The following is a 22,218-nucleotide window of genomic DNA, read 5'->3' on the forward strand; positions in this document are numbered from 1 at the left end:
TGGGGATTTAGCTCAGCGGCAAAAGCGCCTGCCTGGCAAGCGCAAGGTCGTGAGTTCGGTTCCTGGTACCGGAGAAAAAAAACCAAAAAAAAAAAAAAAAAAAAAAAGAATTAAGACGTGTTATGTACATATACCACCTCCCCATGAGAAATGTCACCATTATGTACTACAAACATTGACTAACTAACCAAATAAAAGAAATTTGTATATACATACATAGTCAGAGGGAGAAAAAACAGATAAAAGGAGTGGAGAAAACTTATAGGAATTATAGAACAGCATCAAAAGAGAAAATATTTGGACTATTGGGGTTCAGGCGGGACTTAAGAATGATAAAGGGATAGAAAGCTTATTCAAAAAGATAATTAAAAACTTGCCAAATCTAGAGAAAGTTATAAATAACCAAGTATGGTAAAGTTAAAACTCACCGTTCAGAATCTACCCAGATAAGTCTACCCAAGATATATTCAGTTCATGAAGGTCAAAGACAAAGAGAATTCTGAAAACAGTAAGAAAAAGAATAGATAAGGGTGTTCCAATTCACCTGAGAGCCAACTTCTCAGCAGAAACCTTGTAGGCCAGGAGACAGTGGGATGATGTACGCAAAATGCTGAAGGTAAAGGTGGGGAGATCTGAGAACCAAGAATACCATACCCAGCACGGTCATTTTGACTTTGGGGAAGCTTCATGGTGTCAGATTCAGTGAATAAGATGTTAGAAAGTGCCAAGAATGATGGGATGAGTGTGTCTGAAGCAACAAGGAGTATTTTGAAGGGAATTAATGGCAATGTGCCTTTTAATTGTAATATTCTTATTTAAACTGTATATATATATATATATATATATCTGCAAAATGTGTGGTGTGCATGTACCAATATACCAAAACAAATCTCATTCTTCTGTATTACTGATATGCACCTCCCAAAAAAAGATGTTATAGGGGTGAAGAGTTAGTCTATTAATTTTTTTCATGCAAATGAATATTTATTTAGATGAGAAAAGAAATCACAAAAATTATAAATTTTAAAAGCTAGCAAAAATAAACATCTCAAATTCCAAGAAAATAACATATGTGACTTTATTAACTACGTAATAGATCTGTTTTTTTTCTACATTAAAAATTATGATAGAATATACATTTTAGAATTTACCATTTTAACCATTGCACAACTCTGTGGTTTTAAATACATTAACACCGGTGCATAATCATTGTTATAAGTAAAGTTATAAGTGCTTTGTCTAAACCTAAGAGATAGAAACCCTGAGACACAGGGCTAAGACTTTTTTTTTTTTTTTTTTTTTTTTTTTTTTGAGGAGCACACTGATCAGAATTACTTATCATCGTCTACATCAAATGTTTTCCAATTTTGGTGTCTCTAAACTAGGTTGGGAATATAAGAATTTTGTGAGGTGACCTGTGCATGGAATTCTTCTTGAGGGTTTCTCTCTTACTCCTATCCCATCCATCACTCCTTAGTCACTCACCAAGAAGAATTCAACTGGGGCTTCACAGAAACAACTCTATGCTTTTTCCCTCAACATTTTTTTCTGAAAAAATTTAAACACGCAGAAAAGCTTAGATAACTTTATAACCAACATCCATATATAACCACCTAGATTCCACATGTAATATTTTTGCCATGTGTGATTTATCAAATAGCTACATCTTGCCCATCCATCCACATGTCTTATTTTTTTGGAAATTAGTTCAAGGGAGCTTCAGTTACAGATTAGGCATCCCTAACCTGAACTCTGAAGTGCTCCAAAATCTGAAACTGTTTGAACACCAACAGGTTACCACAAGTGGAAAATTCCACATTTGACCTGACTTGACTGGCCACACTCAAAACACAGGTGTACTAATAATATTGTACAAGGGGCTGGGGATTTAGCTCAGCGGCAAAAGCGCCTGCCTGGCAAGTGCAAGGTCGTGAGTTCGGTTCCCGGTACCAGAGAAAAACCAAAAAAATAATAATAATAATAATAATAATAATATTGTATAAAATCACCTTCAGGTTTTGTATATGAGGCGTATACGAAATGAGTGGATTTCGTGCTTAGACTTGGGTCTCATTCCCAAGATATCTCGCATATATGCAAACATTTCCAAATCAAATGCATGTTTTAGTCCTGAGAATGTCAGATAGGGTATACTCAACCTGTAGTTTGTTTTTATCTCTTTATTGAAGCATAGTTGACCCACAGGAACTGGACGTATTTAAAGAGCAGTTTGGTACGATTTAACACCAAGATGTACTCCTAAAATGATCACGATGGCCACAGTGACAAACACCCACACATTTATTCAGCATTTTGTATGTGCTCGCTTAACCCTATCTGTCCTGCAGTTTCTGCTTTCCCTCACAGCCCAGTAGGAACTACCAGCCATTGTACAGATGGGGACAGCGAGGCATCGGAAGGTGAGAAAATTGCTTCACTTTCTTATCACATTCTTCCAAGAAACATTTTTCTCACATTTGCACACTGCTAAGCTTGGGATTTTTAAAATAAAATACAGGAAAAATGGAGAAGCCATGATTTTAAAACGTGTTTCTTAATTCTTAACTTTTTATTTCAAAGTAATTTCCAATCTACAGAAAAAGTTACAAAACTAGGGCAAAGAACTTCCATGTGTCCCTCATCCAGGAGCATATGTAACAGACTGTTACATATTTTGCCACATTTATTTAAAAATTCTCTCCCTCGGATAGATAAACTGAATTGTTCAAAAGTAAGTTACAGCATGCCTCTTTTTCCCCTACGTACTTTCCACTAAGGATATTTTCCTACATAACTGTAGTATAATCATTAAATCAGAAAATTCAACATTGGACAATATACTATCATCTAGTTCATGGTCCACATTGAAATTTTGCCAGCTTTCTCAATAATGTCTGTTATAGTAAACCTTTTCGAGTGCAGAATTCAGTTCAGAATTACACGTAGCATTTAGTTGTTATACTTCTTTAGTCTCCTTTAAACTCGCACAGTTTTCTTTTCTTTTCTTGGTCTTCACATGTTTTGGAGAATCAGTCTATATTTTACATGATTACACTGAAAATTAACGGGACATGTCCCGTAACAGTGTCCGGCATGCAGTAAGAGCACAATGTATCATCGTATCAATGGATAGGTTGGAGGAAGTTAATGTTGGGAAGTTCCCCCATCTTAACACTAGGTGTCACCATAGACTTGGCTAAAACAGCACTTAGTTCCCATTGAGGAATCCCTGAATCCGGTACAAAAACCGATGGTGCGCGGTAGCAGGGAGAGGAGCGGAGGAAGAAAAAGGAAAAGAGGGGAGAAAGAGGGCTCCCGAAGTCTTGAAAGCAAGTTGAGTCTAGTGGTCCTTCCCCTTAACAGCCACGGTGTCCCTCCTCCCCACAAAAAGTTTATGTGTTGCAAACTTAATATTCAAATTTATATGTCAATGATATAGGAGGTGGGGCTTTTGGAAGGTAATTAGGATTAAATGAAGTCTGGAGAGTGAGCAGCTTTATAAGAGGAAGAGAAACCTGAGCTTACTCTGTTCACCAAGTGATGCCCTGTGCTGTCATGCGGCAGCAAGACCCAGGCCCAAGATCCTTCCCAGAGGGGGAGGTTTCCCAGTTGTAGCAGCAGAAAATAGACTCACAGGACAGTCCATTTTATCCATTTTTAATAACAGGTAGCTATGAGTTCTGCAGGACATGTGCTGTTTTTAAGCACTTTGTAATGTGAACTCATTGACTCGCCTCAAATAACCCTATTACATAAGGTCTAATGTCTTCCCATTTTACAGATGGGAAAAAGAAGGCATAGGTTAATTTACTTAACCGGGTTAAGTAAATTGCTCTAGGACACACAGCTAGTAAAGGAGGAATGGGAATAAATTGTAGCATTCTGGCTACAGTCTGTGCTACTCTTGAAAAACAACTTCTCTACTGCTCCCACTTTCTCTCTGTCTGCCTGTGTGTGTCCAACTCTCCCTATCTGTATCTCTGTCTCTGTCTGTCTGTCTGTCTCTCTCTCTCTCAGTATGCTGTGGATTGAACTGAACGCCGTGGTGTGCTTACTAGGCTGAGCTACATCCCAGTCCTCTTAATACATTTTACATATCTTAATATCACACAGCTTCTGTGGTGCTTTAATTGTCATCCTATTACAGGCTTACAGGCTGAATCTCTTGAATCCAAGTCTTGATAAGAACATGTTGTTGATTTTTTAAAAGGAATTGTCAGGGTGATGGGGTAGGAAAGTTGGTATTCTGATTTCACAATACTTTGTCCTATTCATAAATAACCACTTCTCAGTTCTTCATCATTTAGTCCCAAATTGTCATTTATGTTCAGTTGAATTCCATGCACCTGGTTGCCAGCTAAATCAGAGGCCTGGGGCACAAATAAGAGAAGCTTTTGTTCCTTCACTCCTGCAACAGGACTGTCTTCTCCAGGCTGGATCCAAATGGAGCCCTGCCCTCGGGGAACTTGGGTCTGGTGGGCCTGAGGTAGGAAGGGAATGCACATGGATCGCCAGGCCTCTCTCCAGACGGTGGATAGCACCTGTCTTCTCTCTTCTGCTATCCAAGCTCAGCTCAGGGCCTGGGTCATCTTAGGTGCCCGGTGAATATCTGCTGACTGAATGCAAAGGCTTCATTCATGGAGGTGGCATTTGATGAGAGCCTTTGAAGTCTGGGAGGCTCTTGACAGAAGGAGACAGAAGAGGGACACCCCTCCAAGAGGAAGAGTAAAGGGTCACTGAGGAAGATGGCCCTGTTGCCATGGGGAGGATGACGGTTCTGGGCAAGAACAGTGAGGAGGCTGATGCAGGATCCGAAGAAGGGAGGATGATGGCCTGAGCCAAACTCCAGCAGTGGGGACAGAACAGGCTTGAAGGAGGGATGGGATTTGGGAGGAAGGGAGATGATGTGGGGAGTATGGAGGGGACAGCAGGGGATCCTGGGTGACAGTGACATCAGTGATACTGGGTGCCTGGGGAGTGGAGGGGAGGCTGGGGATGTGTCTTTGCAGGAACTGCGCTTGCTCAGCATAATGTCAGCGCAGAAAGCCCTTCCAGGTCCCTCAAGGTTTCCTGAGGCGTGCGTCTACCACTGGACCTGAGCACAGAAGTGGAGCAGGCCATGGACAGAGGAAAGGGCCCGGACATGGGTGCAAAGCCCAGCCTTCCCCTCTGTGGTTTTCTAGAGCCCCAAGAGGGTTGGCTGCTGAGGCCCTGCCAATGCCCAGACCTGGCACTGAGGTATTGGAAGATAGTATCCCCCAAAGCACACCTTTTGATCCTTGCTCAGCAGCACATGCCGTATGTGTCCTGGGATAATGGGACCCCTTCCTTCATTTCCTGTAATATAATATACTGAATATCCCCTGGTCTTAGACATAGCTTGGTGAGTTTAATCTGTGTGATCACCTAGTGGTTTTTTTTCCAGTGCCCCAGCAAAGACCCTCTGGTTCCTTTCTTTCCCAACACCCTTCCTGATCCAATGACTATTATTTAGATTGCTATTACCATAGATTAGTTTTGCCTCCTCTTGAAACTTTTATGAACAGAATCATACACCATGCACTTTTTATGCCTGACTTCTGTTACCCTGCAGACTATATGCCAGATTAATCCATGGTGTTGCAGGTATCAGAAGTGTGTTCTTTAGTACAAGAATAAACACAATACAGTTGTCCCTCATTATCCAGAAGGGATGAGGACCAAAATCCCCATGGATTCCAAAATCCAAGGATGTTCAAGTGCCTTATAGAAAGTGAGGTAGTTTTTGCACACAACCTATGCACATCTCCCATATACTCAAAGTCATCTCCAAGTGATTTACAATACCTAACATAGTATCACCATGTAAATAGGTGCTATACTGTACTGTGTAGGGCTTAATGATAAAAAAAATTCCATACATGTGCAGTACATGTACATTCCTTATCAATCTGAGGTTGGTTGAAATATTTTCAATCTGAGGTTGGCTGAAATCTTACATACAGAATGATGTGGACGGCCAGCTGAACTCCATTCAGTGTACAGGTCACAACTCTCTTGATCTCTTCGCTTGTTGATGGACGCTAGGCTATTCAGTTGAGCTATGAATTAATCTCCTATAAACATTCTTAAACAGCCTTTAAGTAGGTATAGGTGCTCATTTCTCTTGGTAAATACTTAGTAGGAGTGGGAATTTTAAATCCTAGCGTGGATATATGCTTAGATTTAGTAGATATTGTGATTTCTAAAAAGGTTGTGCAACTTCCTCTGCCATCAGCAGTGGGCAAGAATTTACTCCATATTCTTTCAGTGCTTACTTAGCCCCCTTTTTCTAAACAAATTTCCACTCTGGGGCTTCTCTTTCCCTCCCGTGGTGGATACTGGGTGTGCCTGGCATGGGAGCACTAATCCCTTAGCGCAGTGATGGCGAAACTTTTAGAACTTTCAATGACACAAACAGCCCACTGTGGCAGATATGCTATAGGTTCACCACCACTGCCAGCAGCAGAATAGTGAGAGGCTACACCTAGGTCTGCTTGAGTCTCAGCTGGAGAAGGAATGGGCATCTCTTTAACTTGGATGTGACTCCAGGAACTAGGGTGACCATCTTGAGACCATAAGCATGAAACCAACAAAAAGACAAGAGAGACGGAATGAACCTGGGCCTCTGATACCATTCCCAGGCCACTCCATCTGCCTCTGAGTTGCAGGCTACTTATTTTTTCAGCCAGATGATTTTTTTTTTTTAATTTGCAGCATCAAGGGCACAGTCCACAAATCCTTCTCTGTGCAAACACAAAGTACCATTTCTGTCCGCCACAGCAGATAACCCTACTTAGTACTCGCTTCTTCCTGAAACCTCTGTCTGGGATCCCACGCTCACCTGGTCCTGCTTTTCAGTCTCCTCTCCTGGTTCCTCCTCCAGTGCCCATTTTCTATCCACCTTCTCTCCCTTGGGGCCTCCCAGTATGCTCTATTTCCCAGCATGGACGACCGCTATTCACTCTCCTACCTACACGCTGCCCAGGCATCTCAAACTCAATCTTTCAAAGCCAAACTTTCGATCTTCTCCCTCAGTCTGTTCTTTCTGCAGGCTGTGCCATGGACCCCAAGGCTCTTCCAGCCCTTTATTGACTCAAGACTGCAGCCAAGTGTTACTTGCACACCTCAGCACCCACCTGCACCCTCTTACATCCTCTCCTTCAGCTCCCAAACCACCACTCAGTCTGAATCACTATTACTTTGTGCCTGGAAAGCTTCGGCAGCCTCCTACTGGTCTCCCCACACCCACTCCTCCTGCCTTCTAAGCCACGCAGCCTACGTGACCATTCAGAACCCCAAATTTGGTATCATGCCCCTGATGAAAATGGCTTCCTTTTCAAGCCAAAATCCAAATTCTTTATGGGATGCTACTGGCCCTACTCCTTGCTCACCTCTCACTTTCCCTTGTCTTCTCACCTCCACTTCTGGGATAAATTGTCCCTTCTGTCTAGTTTCCCCTCGCTCTTGCTATACAAAACTCCTAATTGTCCTTTGTTGCTTAGCCCAACTGCTATTTTTCTCCGGGAAGCTCCTCCAGCACTCACCCCACACCAGGACCTCATAGTTGTCACATAACACTTTTTACCCTCCTTCACAGCACCACTTTCCATGACGCATAATTACGTATCGATTTACTATAATTAACACAGATAGTGATTATTTGATGCTTGTCTTTCCTCTCCCCACTCTAACCTATTAAGACTGTCAGATCCTGCAGGCCAGGAGCAAACCACTCACTCCACCTTTCTGCCTTCAGCATTGTGCCTGAACATAGTAGGCGCTCAAGGAACGTACCTACTTAGCTCATAAATGAATACACTGACTCATCCGCTCCCGTAACAACTCGTCAGACACGAGGAAGCTGGGAGAGTCGGGAATGGCAAGTGAACTGCTTGCCCCAGGTCCAGGGCGAGGTACAGGGTCCACGTTGCGACCCTGTATCTTTCCTCACGAAGAAAAGGGCCAGGGAGGGGTCGGACATTGAGCCAGGAGAGTACCGCTGGAGCACATGGATCCCGCTGAGTAAGTGGGCGAAAGGGAACAGAGGTTTCCACCTCAGGAGCTAAGCTACACTTTGCTCTCCGAGAGTAAAGATCACAATCTGCTGCGTACGCATTGGACCACGGAGTCCGTAGTTCGGGGCTGGCCAGAAAGCGCCTGATTAAAAAGTCTTCAGATTTAAAGACACAGGCGCCGCATAACTGTGTAGAGATACGCAGACAGCTCTCAAAGGGTCTTCTGCGGCAGAAAGTGGGGGAAAATCGAGGGAAGATGACACAATTTTGTGCCATATGATCAGGCGCCCGCTGCAGACAGCCCAGCCCCACGAGGGGGGTCCTCCGCCGGCTAGCCTGGAAGACGGAGGGGGCGTCTCCTCAGCTTCTGCGGCGTCTGTGGCGAGCTGAGGTGGAGGCAGACTGTGGCAGCGACTGCGGCAGGGGCGGCGGCGCCATGGAAGGGCTCGCAGGTACCGTGGCGTCAGCTTGCTAGTGGCGGGATGAGACGCCCTCGGTGCGGCCGCGCCGCCATGTTGTCCCTTCGGGGTCACCTTAGGCGCCGCTGGGTCCTTCACTGGGGTGTTCTTTCTGCGCACCCGGGGGTGGGAGCACCCCTTTCTGGCGTCAGGTGATTGCCCTGCTTCGCTCCAGCCTGGGCGTTGGGGTCTTTCCTGGCCAAGGGTGGGACCACCAGAGTCCCGGGTTCTCGCCCTGGCCTCCAAGGTCAGCGCTCTCCCGGGAAGGGGCAGGCGGAGCGCGGGGCGGGGCGGGCTGGGGGCGCGGAAGAGCGCCGCCTTCGCCTCTGCGGCCCGGGTCCCTGGCGGGGGCCCAGCTTGTGACAGGCCTGTCGCTCTTTCCCCGCCACGTCAGTTACGTATTTAAAAAACCAGATGGGGCTTGGGGAAGAAGGAAGAAAAGGGACCCGGTGGCTGGGCGTTAGGCTGACACTGCTTCGGGCGCGGGTGCTGGTCACTCCCGCTAACTTTGTATTAAGCCTGGGACCTATCCCCTGCCTCCGGTGCGTGGTGAGTGGCCCTCAAGGGCGGCCGAAGGAACGAAGGAACGAACGGAATGCCTGGAAAGGAAGAATGGGGGATGGGGACAGTCGCTTTTTCCTTCCTCCTTCCCAATCTCTTCGTTTCCTCCCAGGCCCCCGTGTAATGTTAGGAAACTGCCCTAGGAGAGAAACGACTTTTTTGTTAATGGGTTTGGATCATCTTTTATCCCTTTTAGGGAACTGGCATGTTGGGGACGGCTTCTCTGCCCTGCCTGACATGGTCCAACCTTCAGCCTGCTGGACGGCAACACCAAAGCCAGGACCAAAAAAAGGTTCCAGCTTAAGTGCTAATACCGAGCGTTAGGTCATGTGTGTTTATTTTAAAGCAGAGATTAATGTCAAGTAAATCAGTTAAAAGATTTGGTTGCTAGAAGCTTGGTCAGTTTCCAGTGATCAGATCAATTCTCTATCCAAAACTGGTTATCTTAGAGTTGAGGCCAAAAAGAGTTTAACCTTTTCTCTGTAATATGTTGTTTCAAAGAGGAATCTGGGTTAGGCTGACTTTGTTGTCGTTCTCCTATCTTTGAAACACGTGCATTCCATTTCAAGCCTGTCACTGTGTGATACACCAGAGCCATGTGTTACCAGCCTTTCTGATGACTTCCTGCACTGGGAATGCTCAGGAATATGGATCCTGCTGGAGTATAAGCCCTCTGGGAGGGAAAGAAGGGAGGATAAAGGGAATCATTTAAACACGTTTAAATCTTCTGGGGGAAATTAACTGCAAATTCAGAATCTCCCTTTGGAGTACTGCTCCCGAGAAGATACAAATTTGAAAATAGATACTTAGTAAAGGGCTCACAGCAAACCTGCTGTCTTATTCAGCCTGTGTGTACTAAGCTGTTGCTGGCCCTACATTTGAACCTCAAGAAACCTGTCTCTACTCTGTCCCCAGAACAGATACCTGTTCCTTTAATCACAATTCATATACCCCACAGATAAGGGTAACAGTGTCACATAGCTCCCCACACCTCTGAAACTTGTACCTAACTCCCTGCCCCCTAGATTTAACTTCAACTGGTTAAACATTAGTGCCAAGGGTCTGACCTGTTGCTGGAGTTCCACAGAGTCATTCCACTCTCCTTACAAGTCACTTGCTCCGTCATTGACCTTGTTGGGGGTGGGATGGGGCAATGGTTTAGGGAAAAGGGACATTTAGTGCTATGTACTAAGGCTTTGCAATAAAATGAGAACATCCTGTTGCTCTCTGTGAGAATAAAATGTTTTAATGGTATAGCTTGTGGCAAAATTTTATAATCAAGATGTACTGTATTTTGATCATACTTTTCACCATTGCATGCGGATAGAAAGTGAACACATTCCTTCTGTCTTCTCTGGTGGGTTAAGTTTGCTGCCAGAACAGGAGGGTTGGAAGGTAGGGAATGAAAGTGGAAGTAGACAGTTACACATGCTGGCCTATTCATGCAGGCCACCAAGCAGCCCTTGTCACCTGGAGTTCTGTCATCTCACCATGCCACATTTCAGAGCCCTGCTGCTGGATGAATAGAGGAAAGGGGCTTTGTCAGGATCATCTGGAAAGCCTCCTGTCTTCTTGGGGGGTAAAAAGCATTGGAGGTGCTGTGTCCACAGCAGCCAGACCCATGCAGCTTTGGCCTTCATCTATAAACTACTTCATCTACTACTGCTGTCTAACAGCTGAGGTTAGTGCATCTGGGGCAGTGGGACTGTAGGTGGACCCCAGGAAGGCTCTAGGGAGACGACAGTCAGCCTTCATTGAGGACATACATTGAAATATATGCATGGTTTTGTGGCTTTAGTGTGGAAAACTACAGAAACTTCAGCCTTGAGGCCTGTCCAAAATGCAGGCTTCAGGAGGGAAGAGGTGTGGGCATTGCCTGCTGCTGAGTCACTCTGGGGCAAGAAGAGACCTGCCTCACCTTTAGGCTGTAATAGCAGCTATGGCTGAGACCTGCCTCACCTTTAGGCTGTAATAGCATCTGTGGCTGCCCCAGTAAGGAAGATAGAGTCTCAGATTGCGCATCCCACCCAGGTTCTGATGACTGTTGATTGCTGTTTTGATAGAATGTTTCTAGTATCTGAGGGTTCAGCACAATTTTAGAGGGGAACTAGAGGTGGGAGGTGACCTGGCTGGGTTGCCTAAGCTGATTTGACTGATGGCAAAGCCATGACCAAACCAAAATCTGCACCCCTTGCCCCATAATTGTGATGCTAAGGGGAGTTGTAAGTGTCTTTAGAGGTGCTGTTGATTGGGCAGAGAAACTCAGGGCCCTTGATAGAAGAGGGAAATTCAAGTTCGAGGGGGTGAATTCCTTTATACTCCTGTGTGACAGCTGTGACTAAGGAATTTGAAGAAGTGTCAGGAAGAGATTTATGACCTTCCGACTCCCTCCCTTCATGTTGACCCAGGAACAAGTATACAGTGACAGGGACATATAAAGCCAGAGATGAGGCTGAACAGGTGGCAGGGGCTCTTTGGTGAGCCAGTCAGCTGACCTTCTGTAAAAAGAGCCCTGGTTCACTGAGGAGGGGACAGAACAGCCAGCCCACCACCCCTGACTTGATGGCAGGGGAGAGCCCAGGGACAGGGACCTGGTAAGTGCACCCCTACAGATAGGGAGACTAGTGCTAAGAAAATCAGGGAACCAGCATTAGGAGAGAATAAGTAGGATAGATGCACCCCTTTCAGGGGTGAGACCCTAGAAAATAGCAAGGCCAGGCAGGATGGCTTAGGAGTAGTCCTGGTGGTTACAGGGCCTAGTTCATTAAGCTGGTGGAAGTGGTACCATGCCACACCTTTTATCCCATACTCATTGTCCAGACCAGTGTCCATGGTGCCCAGAGCTCATTTCTTTGGGATTCCTAAATAGGGACCTGGATTATGAGGAAGAGGAAGTGATCCCTTATCCTGTGATAGAAAGTGAAGGTGTTACCTTCTTTAAGGAGGAGAAATAAAGTCCTTTATGTCAGGATAGTGTTGAAATAGAGCTGGCTATGTGATAGTTCCAGTTGATTCCCATTTTATCTCCCCACTTCCTCTCCCAAGCAGTGTGTCCACTCTACAATTAGCGCATCAGCTCAGTCTTAGAAGTGTGTGTCATGAACACAAAAGAAGCCCGACAGACAACTTTTTGGTGCACCTCCATCACCTTGCAGGTTCCTAGGACACTGCAAGGCAAGGGAGGTACTGTTTTTTATTTTTGTAGAGGCGGTCCCTGTCCTCCAGGAGCTTACAATCTAGCTGGGGAGACACAACTAACGCACACCTAAACAATCAGTACAATTAGCAATTACCACAATATTGACCACAACTGCGTGAGACCAGGGAAAGCAAGATCAGTGAGGGGCAGGGGACTCAGAAGGTGTTTTAGTAAAGATGGGATTCATTTACTGAATAGGTAAATGAATAGGTTGAATAGGTCCAAATCAAGTGACACATTTTTAGGGGTTGGGATGGGCTGGAGGGGCAGTTAGGGGAAGGGGGAATCAAGGGAGCAAAGGCAGCAAGGCTGGAATGCATACATGACACAGGCAAGGAACAGTGAGAAGAACCCACTGTTGTTTCTTAACCCTTCTCTTCCTCTGTCCATGCCTTCCAATCCCTCCCCACCGAAACGAGTTGGCGCCTTCTCTGCTGCACTGAGATTCAGGACTTCAGCTGGTGATGTTGTAATGTTCATTCTGCTGGTTGATGTGTTTCAGTCTTCATGGTGGGGCCCACTGGCATGGCCATGACTTCAGGGCAAGGATGGTGCTGACCCGAGTTGGTCCAGATCAAAATGTGACACCTGTGCCCAGATCTCCAGGATCTGCTCCCTAATCCCCTTCCCTCCCTGACCTTCCCTGCAAGGGAACCGGTGCAAAGGGGTTGGAAAAGGATCTGGTATTGTCGTCATTGTCGGTGCTGCTTCTTGGGTGCCTATCAGCCCCTCACTGACCTTGGCAAGTGCTCCTCTGGCGAGGGAACACAGGGGACCCCCCATGCCTGCGCGGCACTTGCTCCCATGCTGGCTGAGATGCGCAGGAGCACGTGGTGATAGGGCCGCCCAGGGCTGGGAGCTGGGGCCTCAGTTGGGGGCTCCCTGCCTGCGCTCCCCCAGCACCTGCCGCCCGGTCCGGGACACCGTGTACGCCAGCTTCTGCAGGGAGTATCTGAACACCTGCGGTGAGAGACCCACCCTCAGTGGCGCGCAACGGCAGCGAGTCTGTGGCGCTGCCGTGCCCACCTTCGCCCCACCCCCTGCCCCGCCCGCCTGTCCAGCATAGGCCAGAAAGGCGGTTGCGGGCGCAGCTTGTCCACGAGTCAGGGCAGCTGGAGCTTTTCCAACTGTGCTGAGAGCTGCATGGCAGCAAGCTGATTGGACCCACAACTTAGGTATACCTCACTTCTCGCAATGGGCTGTGTCCCTGGAGGATTTCGAAAAGCGAATCCTACCCAGTAAATGCAGCATTCCAGGAACACCTTGAACGAAATATGCGATTCCTTTGGCAAAGGATTCTTTTAGCAGGGAATTCTTCCTGCAAAAGGAGCTTTTAGGGCAGATTATATTTTGGGCAAAGCACTTCTGATTTATTTTTATGCAAAGCACGTTTGCCTTTTTTAAAAAAAAAAAACATTTTGGCCTTTTTGGAAGCACTTTTTCCCCCTTCCATTTTTCCTGCGAAGGGCTTTTTCCTCTAATTGTTTTATTTAAAGTGTTTTTGTCCGATAAAAAAATTAATCGCCTTTGTCTAATGTTTTCCTGCAATGCGCTTTTTGTCTAATGCGTTTTTTTCCTACCAACTGCTTTTATTTCATTTCTTTTTCCTGCAGTGCGCGTTTATTTTTTCCCCCTGTTGATTGTGTTTTCTGTAATTTGTTCTGGTGTTCTTTTGTGAAGTTTGTTTTGTTTTTTGAGAAGTGCCTTTTTCAAATTTGAGAAGTGCACTTTTCGCCCCACTCCCACAAGCGCTATATGATTGTGTGTATACACATTTATGTGTATCTTTTAAAAAGAAAATTAACCCGCAATGCGCAATTTTTTTAAGGCATAATTTTTTTTGCTAGGCGAGCCGTAAAGTCTTGAAACACACAAGTGCCCCGCCTCCCTCCTGGGGTTGAGTCTGGGTGTAGCGGTTTTTCTTACCACATAGGTCGCTAAAAGCATCGCGGATCATCTGCGGCGACCGCCGCGCCCCGAGTCTTTGTTCCCGGCCGGCGCGGGCACACTGGGGAGGGTCTGCGTGAGGATGTGGGCGCAGGGAACCAGCGAGGGGCGTGCCGCAGCGGCACTTGGGCAGACAAGAATCGCGGCAATCGGAATAGGATGGGTCTAGGAGGCGGCAATCGCGACGCGGGTTTGCAGGTTTAGGGTGCGCGCATCGGGAGTCCTCCCACCCTAGCCTCTGCACACTTACCTGCAGTAGCACGCGAAAGATGTACCAGCCAATGATGAGCAGTTCAGCCGAGGCTGCCGCTACTGCTGCCATGGTGCCAAGAGTGGTGGGTGGGTGGGAGAGAGCAAGGGTTCTTGCCGAGGTCCACTGGTCTCTTTGATTCCGCTGTTGGGCGCACTGCTACAGCCGCGGTTGCTGTGCCTTAAGTATCTGCCTGCCGCCTAAGTGCGCATGCGCGCCCTGGGTGGTGGTTCCTGAGGAGGGATGGCTGGGGGCGTTCCTCATTTGCTGGGGAAGAGAGAAAAAATCCATCTGCGCTTTCCACACCGACCTCTGCCTCCTGAGTCCCATCTTAGACCCTTTCCAGAAGATTCTACCGTACTCGCTTTTGAATTTCAGTGTAAAATGGAGGGGTGACACGACTATATAGAGCACAGGGTAGGAAGTGTAAGCCTCTTAGTGTGCCCCTGTTTCCAAATCTTGGTCTGCAAATTTGAGCTCAGCCCCGCGCCAGAATGGATCTCTCATACTATGGAAAATCGACGTTAGGGAGGGGTCATATGCCTGGTAAAGCCAAAAAGGTACCCCTCCCAGGAGCCCTGGCTTCTTCATGGGGCAGTGCTCAGCACTCTTCCTGATAACCAGTGAGTTTTAAGCCCAAGCCTTCTGCTTCCTGAGGGTCCCTTAATGAGTAGCTCTTCACTGATTCTTCACATCCTGCCTCATTATAGTAGTGAAAATCGGTGTCTGTTGTGGACGTGGGTACTGTAGGGAGCTGGGCCAGGGTGCTGCACTCTGGGTGCAAAAGCAATAATGTCTGTTTTGTGGGAGGGGTACAGGAAGAATCGTGTGTGCACAAAAAGGAATGAACTCTAAAAGTGGTTGGCAAGTCCCAATGTGTTTTCGGATATTTTTCCTCCAGATGAACTGTTTAAACCTCTGTCTTCCACTCCCCTCCCCTCCCCCAGGCCCGGGTAGGTGAGCCTCAGCCAGTATGGTTCTTTGTACCCCTTTTGCTAGGCAGCTGTAGCAAGACTCGGGTTTTGCTGTGGCTGCTAATGAGTGTGACTGTCTTAGTCCTATTTTAAGGGGAATCAAATATCTGAGTGCCCATCTTTTGTGTTTCCAGTGGAACACAGGTTTTGGGGGTCCCTCAGAGTGCAGAGTCCCTCTAAGAGCTGGGCTTTGTGGGCTGAAGCCCAAGAAAACAGTCTTCAAGAGGGCCCTGGCACACTGGTGGCTGGCTGAAAGCACTTCTCTTCAGCAAGCTGCCTAGCACAGGGACCAACTGGCATTTGCCCCTATGTGAACAGGAAACTAGTTCTGATTAAGATCATGGTGGTCAGGTTCTATACAATGGCAGCGGCAGATGGAGGTGTAATGATTCAATTTAGTTTGGACAAAGTAGTGCAGTGATTTTTCTGCCTGCAGTGATTTTAAAGAAGTTAGCTGGCTTTGGTAAAATGATACTGAGCTGCTTAAAAAAGACAAACTCTGCCCAGGCTGCCATCTTTTGGTGCCAGCACTGCCATGGCTTCTAAGAGTTTGCCAAGATCCATTACTTGCCATGTCCAGCTTGCAGTGCACTCCTGACCGCTTTAACTCACCACGCTGCCAGAGCATGACACCTCCCCGTGCAGTGAGAGACTAGATACAAAACACCTGCTTAGCACGTTGGGGGCACAGCACAGAGCCCATGACAATCCTGTGGCAACCACAGGGTGGTATTGTGAGGTCTGGGCCCTTTGAGGACGGGCTGCAGCCTCAGGAGGCGATACATGATCTCTGCTGGGCAGGGCCCAGGCAAAGCCAGTCCACTGTTCAGGACCATGCCAAAGAGCTCTCTTGAGGTGCCCCTCACCAGTGGAAACCCAGGGAAGATATCCTAAGAGGCTCCAAGGGAGATACCCCAGGAGGCTTCTGGAACTGGTGACATGGAGAAGAGTAGAACTTCCCATGGGTGGGCAGGGAGGAAAGGGCAATCACATTTGCTGTTGTTAACCATAATCCATTTTCCCAAATAAGTATACATTTTGTTCCTGTTTTTTTTTTCTGTCTGTCTGTCTGTTTTGTCTGTTTGTCTGTTGTGTTGACTTTTCTCTTCAGGATCCTTGCTGCCTTGGTGATCCCAGGCTGACAGCCAGAGAGCACAGCGGCTCAGCTCCTGGAGAGAGGGTTGAAGAAAGCAGAGGGCAGCCACCTGCACCCACTGGCTCCCATTAGGTCGGTTCCTGCAGCGGTGCCTGGCAGCCTTGGTGAAGGCCCTGCCCGGCAGAGATCATGTATTGCCTCCAGTGGCTGCTGCCCGTCCTCCTCATCCCCAAGCCCCTCAACCCCGCCCTGTGGTTCAGCCACTCCATGTTCATGGGCTTCTACCTGCTCAGCTTTCTCCTGGAACGGAAGCCTTGCACAATCTGTGCCTTGGTTTTCCTGGCAGCCCTGTTCCTCATCTGTTATAGCTGCTGGGGAAACTGTTTCCTGTACCACTGCACTGATTCCCCACTTCCGGATTCAGCACATGACCCTGGTGTTGTGGGCACCTAACAGCCGCCCTGTTAGCTTTCTAAGGAAGCAGAAGACGGGAGGGGAGGCATTGACATAGGTCATAAAGCATTGGAGTTTCAAATCCCGCAGCCTTGCGGGTATCACATTCCTGATGGCGCCTTTTTGGCCTGTGATGTTTTATCCTTATAATGTGAATAATGGCACTGACCGGTGCTTTTATTGTAGAGTCCTGTAGTCGTGGGTGGTCTTGTGGTTGTGTGTGTTCTGTCCCCATCTGGGTCCCGGCTGACAGGATGGCTATTCTCTCGCCTCATTATTGCGAGGAGTCCACACCCATCCTAGTCAACCATCCTGGCTTGCCTGGGCCGATGAAATGCCAGTCTCATTGTCACCTGTGTGACTCCTTCTTGTCAAAATCTCCCTCCTTCCCAGAATGTTACTGACTCCTCAGTCCCTCTCCTGGTTTCCCTTTAGTTCTCTTCTACTCCCTTCCTTTTTTTGGGAGCACCTGTCCATGACAGGGCTCATTTTTGCACTTATCTCGAATTTGAAGAGATTGCTGACGCCCGAGAGCCTCGCTTTTTCATCCTTCTTCCCCTGTTCAGCAGGCTAGACAGAGATATATATATGTGTTGACTGTTTGTTGTCCACAAGCCTCCAGTATTTTCTCCACTTTATTTTTAAAAGAAGCAACAGATAGATGTTGCTCTTTTACCTGGGTGTCTGGGCTCATGCTTTAAGCCCAGCCTCTCTTCCTTTACCCTTCTTCCTGCCTTTCTCAGCCGTCCCGAGAGGGGGGCCTTCTTGTTTCTTGTGCATGCTCTGCAGGATGGAGGTATGATGTGTTCATGTAGACCTAGCAGTCCCCAGCCGAGTGAATGGAAAAGTATTTGTGCGATTCATAGTAGCCATGATCCCCTTGATAGGTGTTTGGATATTTTTTGATGTGCCCTGTATGTATGTGTGTGTGTGTGTGTGTGTGTGTGTGTGTAAATATATGCGTATATTCCTTTTAAAGAAGCTTTACAGAACGTGTTCCGGTTTTGAGGTTTAGCAGTAGTTAGCTGTAGTAGGTGCCACTGCAGTTTTTATTTAGCATGGGGATTGCAGAGTGACCAGCACACTGGACTTCAAGGTGGTTCAGAAAAGACACAGGGGAGCAGCGGCCATCGTCCTCCCGCCAGGAGCTTCTTCGTTCCTGCGCATATAGACTGTACCTTTCGAAGAATACACAGGAAGACTTTGTGACTGTCACATGCTTTTTTTTTCTCTGCGCTTCAATAACAAGTGTTGGCAAACAAGACTTTCTCCTGGCCCCTACCTACTGGGCATCAGCATGATTGTCCTTCCAGTTGGAACCATCCCTCTCTCTTGCCTGAGGAAGAAGGGAGGTGGGCCAGACAGAGGACAGAACTGAAGGCAGTCCATCTAGGGAATGGGACTGCAAGGCCACACTTGTGAAATATTTGGACTGCTGTTCTAGAGCTTTTATTTCTGGTGTGTTCATTGCACAGCTGTTTGAAATGTTTAATAAAGCTTTATAAACTTTACTTTGTGGTTTTATGTGGCTGCAGTCCATTTGGGTTGTGGTGTTGGATTTCTAAGTTGGTGGGGGGGCGGGGGGAAGCATGAAGGGGCTGAATCCTTGGCGCCAGAGTATCTTACCCCAAAAATTTGATCTGCTCTCTGGAAAGCAGATGGTGGTATGGGGGAGGGAGAGGGGGGAAGGCCTGGCAGTAAACAGGAGGGAGTCTGAAAAGTTTTCAGAGATGAGACATTGGTGTTTCTCAGCTCCCACGGCTTCCCGCCTGAAATTGTTCCCCTCCATAGGAGATTTGAGTAACTGATCCCTTGACAAACAACTTAAGACAGCTGGAGCTCTAATCATCAAGAATTTTTATGTGCTGCTTTTGAAGTAAAAATACAGTGAAATCCCTCATGACATTTCAAGTGGAAAAATAAATAAAACTGACTGTCCAACCAGCAGACTTAAGCCATGGCTAGAAGCACCAGAGTGGTATGGATCCCTGTGGCAGATGTGCACATGCTCCCATGGCCGTGACCTATGAGACAAAGTGGGGAAGCTTGTCAGGGCCATCACTGGGCATTCACCTCTGAATCTCTTCTTTATCCCAGAAAGCACAGGGCTATTGTGAGGAGTTATGAGGTAAAAGTTGTGAAGGGCTTTGGTAATTTTGAGGATCACCTGTTTTACCTAGACTTAATTAATTGCTATAAAGTAGTGTGCAGTTTTTTCCTGGCTTTTAAAATCTACCCTTTAGTTATTTTAACCCCTTTTACATTCTTCACATTGCTTATCAATGCTTTTTGTTCTTGATCAAAATTTATAAAAGATTTGTCTGTTTAAGGGGATTTTCAAAGAACCAAACTTTTATTGATCCTGTCTGCTGGGTGTTTTTTCTACTTGATTCTTCGGTGCTTTTATCTCTAAATCCCCTCCTCCCCTGGGTTTCTTGTGGTACTGCAGAGTCTTGACAAGCTGAGAAGTTACACATGTGGAAGGGATAGTCTGGCCCTGTAGTAGGCTTGCTGGGGATTACAGGGGCATGGCCCAGGCCTGATTCTCCAAGACCTCATGATTCTGCCCTAGTGGGAAGACCTGACAAAATAATTGCCAATTCCAAAAACAAAACAAATAAACAAAGACTTTTGTGTCTTCACTCTCCTGTGGAGGCACCTGGATGATGAATGAAGCCAAGATCATTGCTTATTTTGTGCTCCCTCAGGAAGCAGCTTTGTTTTAGGTTAAACCTGCTTAAGAGTCACAAACAAGCTTCCCTATAAAAGATTTGTGGTCTTTTCTAGCGGAGAGGCTGCAGCCCACCCTCCCAAGATCCCTGCCAGTCACCTAACACCATTTCCCACCTAGCCCAGCATCCCAACCCCTTCTCGTGAAAAGCCTTTCAGGAAAGTGAGAAAACCGTATTCTGCATAAGTAGGAGCAATAGGTCTTAAACTATGGTCTGCTGTCACTGTGACTCTTGGTATAAAAATGGTATACACAAGACCCCATGACACCTTGGCCTGTGCTTCTTGGAACTGGTCTGTTTCCTACTCTGAGCCTCAGTTTCCTTAAAGGTAAAATGTAGTCTTTGAAACGAAAACAGTTTTTCCAACCCTGGGATCTTGAAGAGTTTTTTCTTTCAGGATCATAGGTCCTCCTGGACCCACTTGAGGAAGGTGCTAACCTCTGAGTAGGTGGCAGTGTATTTTCAGTATATCTTGTGTATGTGCTTTATGCTTAGTCAGTGTACCATGTGAGCCCAGATACTGTCTCTATGGAGAATCTTTTCTGGGTTTCTTCTTAGAGATTGCCTAGAGCACTTTATAGTCCACAGCTGCTGCTAGGTACACTCCCTCTTAGTGACTGAGTTCCTGGAAGGCATGGCCATGAGGGTCTCTCCTGCCTGAAAAGGAGGACGCATGAGGGTCTCTCCTGCGTTATTACTTATCCGTCTTGTATTTGTCAGACTCGCAGGCAGGACTAAGCCTTAGACTACATAGTAGACAGCCTCTGTCATCGGGAAGTCGTCCTGGCTAATGAGAAAGTGGATGGCATTGAACAGACAATTCCAAGATACACAACAATGCACTGCAGCAAGTGCTAGCAGAGAGAAGGATCTCAGAAGGATCTAATGCTGGCCTAGGAGGACTGACATTCAGGCTGAGACCTGAAGGTCAAGTGTAAATGTTTGAGCAATGAAATAATAAATATTATTTATTATATCTGGTCAAGCATCTCTGTGTTTACAGATTAAGTGGTTGGGTTGAAAGTAAAGTGAATGACCACCAATAACTGGCTGCCCTAAAATCAGAACTCAAAAAGGCTTTTTTGGGCAAAAGAGGTCAGTCTGTTTAAAGTGAAAGTACTAACCATTGGGAGATACTAAGGGGAAATCTTAGGTTGAGTTGCTGATGACAGGCCCCCAAACTTAGTCCTGAGAACTTTTCAGTTTCCAGCTGACTGGGAACCATCTCAAAGACTTGATAGAAGCTGGACGATGACTCAATCCAAACCTTGTTTAAGATGGGATTTGTTCAGCAAGGAACAGCCCAGCATTTGAGTAGTGTGAGTATCAGGGCTGCTAACAAAGCCACTAACCTGCCTAGCTCACTGGGAATGAGAAGTAGATGGAAGGAGTGACCGAAGGTGAGGAGGGGGAAGGCAGGAGAAGAGTGGGCAGGGGCCAGAAGAGGCAGTGAGAAATGTTATAAGGGAAACTATCTCTTAAAGAGTTGTAGAGAAAGAGGCCAGAGAAGATTGTCATGTGTGCCCAACTGGTTCACAGAACAAGAACCCAGACTATTGGCACTGCAGTGCTCACACTGTATCCTACCAAAACAAATAAAAGAATCACTGCTCTGAAAATAAGAAATTAGTACATGAGAAATAATTCTGAGAGGCCTACCCAGCCTTGGCCTAGCAAGCCTTCCTCTCCAGTGTCTTCCTGAAATCCCCAGGGATTCGTTCTACCAGGCTGCAGGAGGTAGGGTTCAGTATTTTGAGAAAAACTTCAATTATAGACTGGGGTCAAACAAGACGAAAGGCTGATCAAGCAGCCCCTAAAGATTTTAGACAGAAACCCTTGTCTCCCTTTGGGACATTGACAAAGGGACTCAAACAGTGAGTTGGGGATGGGCTTGGAAGACCAAACAGCCCTGATGTAAAGTTTCAAGGAACACTAGGCCCTAGGCCCTGCCTTTGTGACTCCTTGAGCCTCAGTTTCTTCACTTGCAAAGTGGAGACCATAAGGTCCACTTTATATTTGCCTTAAGCAAAGTCTTTATAGTGTTATTCCCTGCTGTTCTGCATTCCTCTGTTACGAGCCCTTACTGGGCTTGGGCCTCTTAGGGATGAGATCTGATCTTCCAAGTCTTCTGCTCATTCTTTTCTGTAAGAAGCATTGGCCAGGCTTGTCACCAGGCTCTGAGAAGGGGCTACAAAATAAACCATTGCCCTTTGAGGAACTCAAGTTAGTAAGGTGGGAATCTCCAAAGCAGTCTCATAGGCAGATGTCACAGTTATAATATCATGTTGTTAGCGCTTTAGTAGAGTTAAGCAGAGATGTTTGGGAGAGTGTATGTCAATAACTTAGTGTGAAGTCTCTTAATTATTTTTTACCTTTTCTAGAAGCACAGTTTCCTAAAAAGGAAAGGAACATCAAGTCTTTGGTTGACCAGTATTGCATGTCTATATCTGTTTTCATGAGAAGCCACTTTGAAGATATCAATATGTAATACAACCACCATTGTTAATTCCCT

At 46.6% G+C, this 22,218-nt stretch overlaps 2 protein-coding genes across 5 annotated transcripts; one reads left to right on the forward strand and one right to left on the reverse strand.

Moving 5' to 3' along the window:
- The first annotated feature begins 7,960 nt into the window (after nt 1–7,960).
- Nucleotides 7,961–18,485, forward strand: Blcap (bladder cancer associated protein). 2 transcript variants are annotated; one of them, XR_001235621.1, is made up of 3 exons: nt 7,961–8,043; nt 8,321–8,488; nt 16,537–16,707. XR_001235621.1 is itself a non-coding variant. In XM_005392557.2 (2 exons), exon 2 carries the CDS (start codon nt 16,711–16,713, stop codon nt 16,972–16,974), a length of 264 nt encoding a protein of 87 aa, XP_005392614.1. In that variant the 5' UTR covers nt 8,242–8,488; nt 16,537–16,710; the 3' UTR covers nt 16,975–18,485. The 2 variants fall into 2 exon arrangements, 1 of the variants encoding a protein (XP_005392614.1); XM_005392557.2 differs by lacking the exon at nt 7,961–8,043 and having other exon boundaries at nt 8,242–8,488; nt 16,537–18,485.
- On the reverse strand, nt 12,180–16,530 carry Nnat (neuronatin). 3 transcript variants are annotated; one of them, XM_013518350.1, is made up of 3 exons: nt 14,452–16,530; nt 13,441–13,516; nt 12,180–13,214 (listed from the first exon to the last, which is right to left on the reverse strand). In XM_013518350.1, exons 1-3 carry the CDS (start codon nt 14,521–14,523, stop codon nt 12,985–12,987), a joined length of 378 nt encoding a protein of 125 aa, XP_013373804.1. In that variant the 5' UTR covers nt 14,524–16,530; the 3' UTR covers nt 12,180–12,984. The 3 variants fall into 3 exon arrangements, with proteins under 3 accessions (XP_013373804.1, XP_005392612.1, XP_005392613.1); XM_005392555.2 differs by having other exon boundaries at nt 13,021–13,214; nt 13,436–13,516; XM_005392556.2 differs by lacking the exon at nt 13,441–13,516 and having other exon boundaries at nt 13,021–13,214.
- Nucleotides 18,486–22,218: the final 3,733 nt, after the last annotated feature.

Source organism: Chinchilla lanigera, unplaced genomic scaffold, assembly GCF_000276665.1.
Source record: "Chinchilla lanigera isolate Chin_1 unplaced genomic scaffold, ChiLan1.0 scaffold00044, whole genome shotgun sequence".
NCBI lineage: Eukaryota > Metazoa > Chordata > Mammalia > Rodentia > Chinchillidae > Chinchilla > Chinchilla lanigera.

Bases quoted from the DNA above. Each gene is read 5' to 3' on its own strand.
- Blcap (XM_005392557.2), top strand. From the start codon at position 16,711: ATGTATTGCCTCCAGTGGCTGCTGCCCGTCCTCCTCATCCCCAAGCCC.
- Nnat (XM_013518350.1), bottom strand. From the start codon at position 14,523: ATGGCAGCAGTAGCGGCAGCCTCGGCTGAACTGCTCATCATTGGCTGG. The intron at 13,517-14,451 runs GTAAGTGTGCAG...ATTTCGTTCAAG, and splicing joins TCTTTCGCGTGCTACTGCAG to GTGTTCCTGGAATGCTGCAT. The intron at 13,215-13,440 runs GTGAGGTATACC...CTCTCACCGCAG, and splicing joins GACACAGCCCATTGCGAGAA to GTGTTCAGATACTCCCTGCA.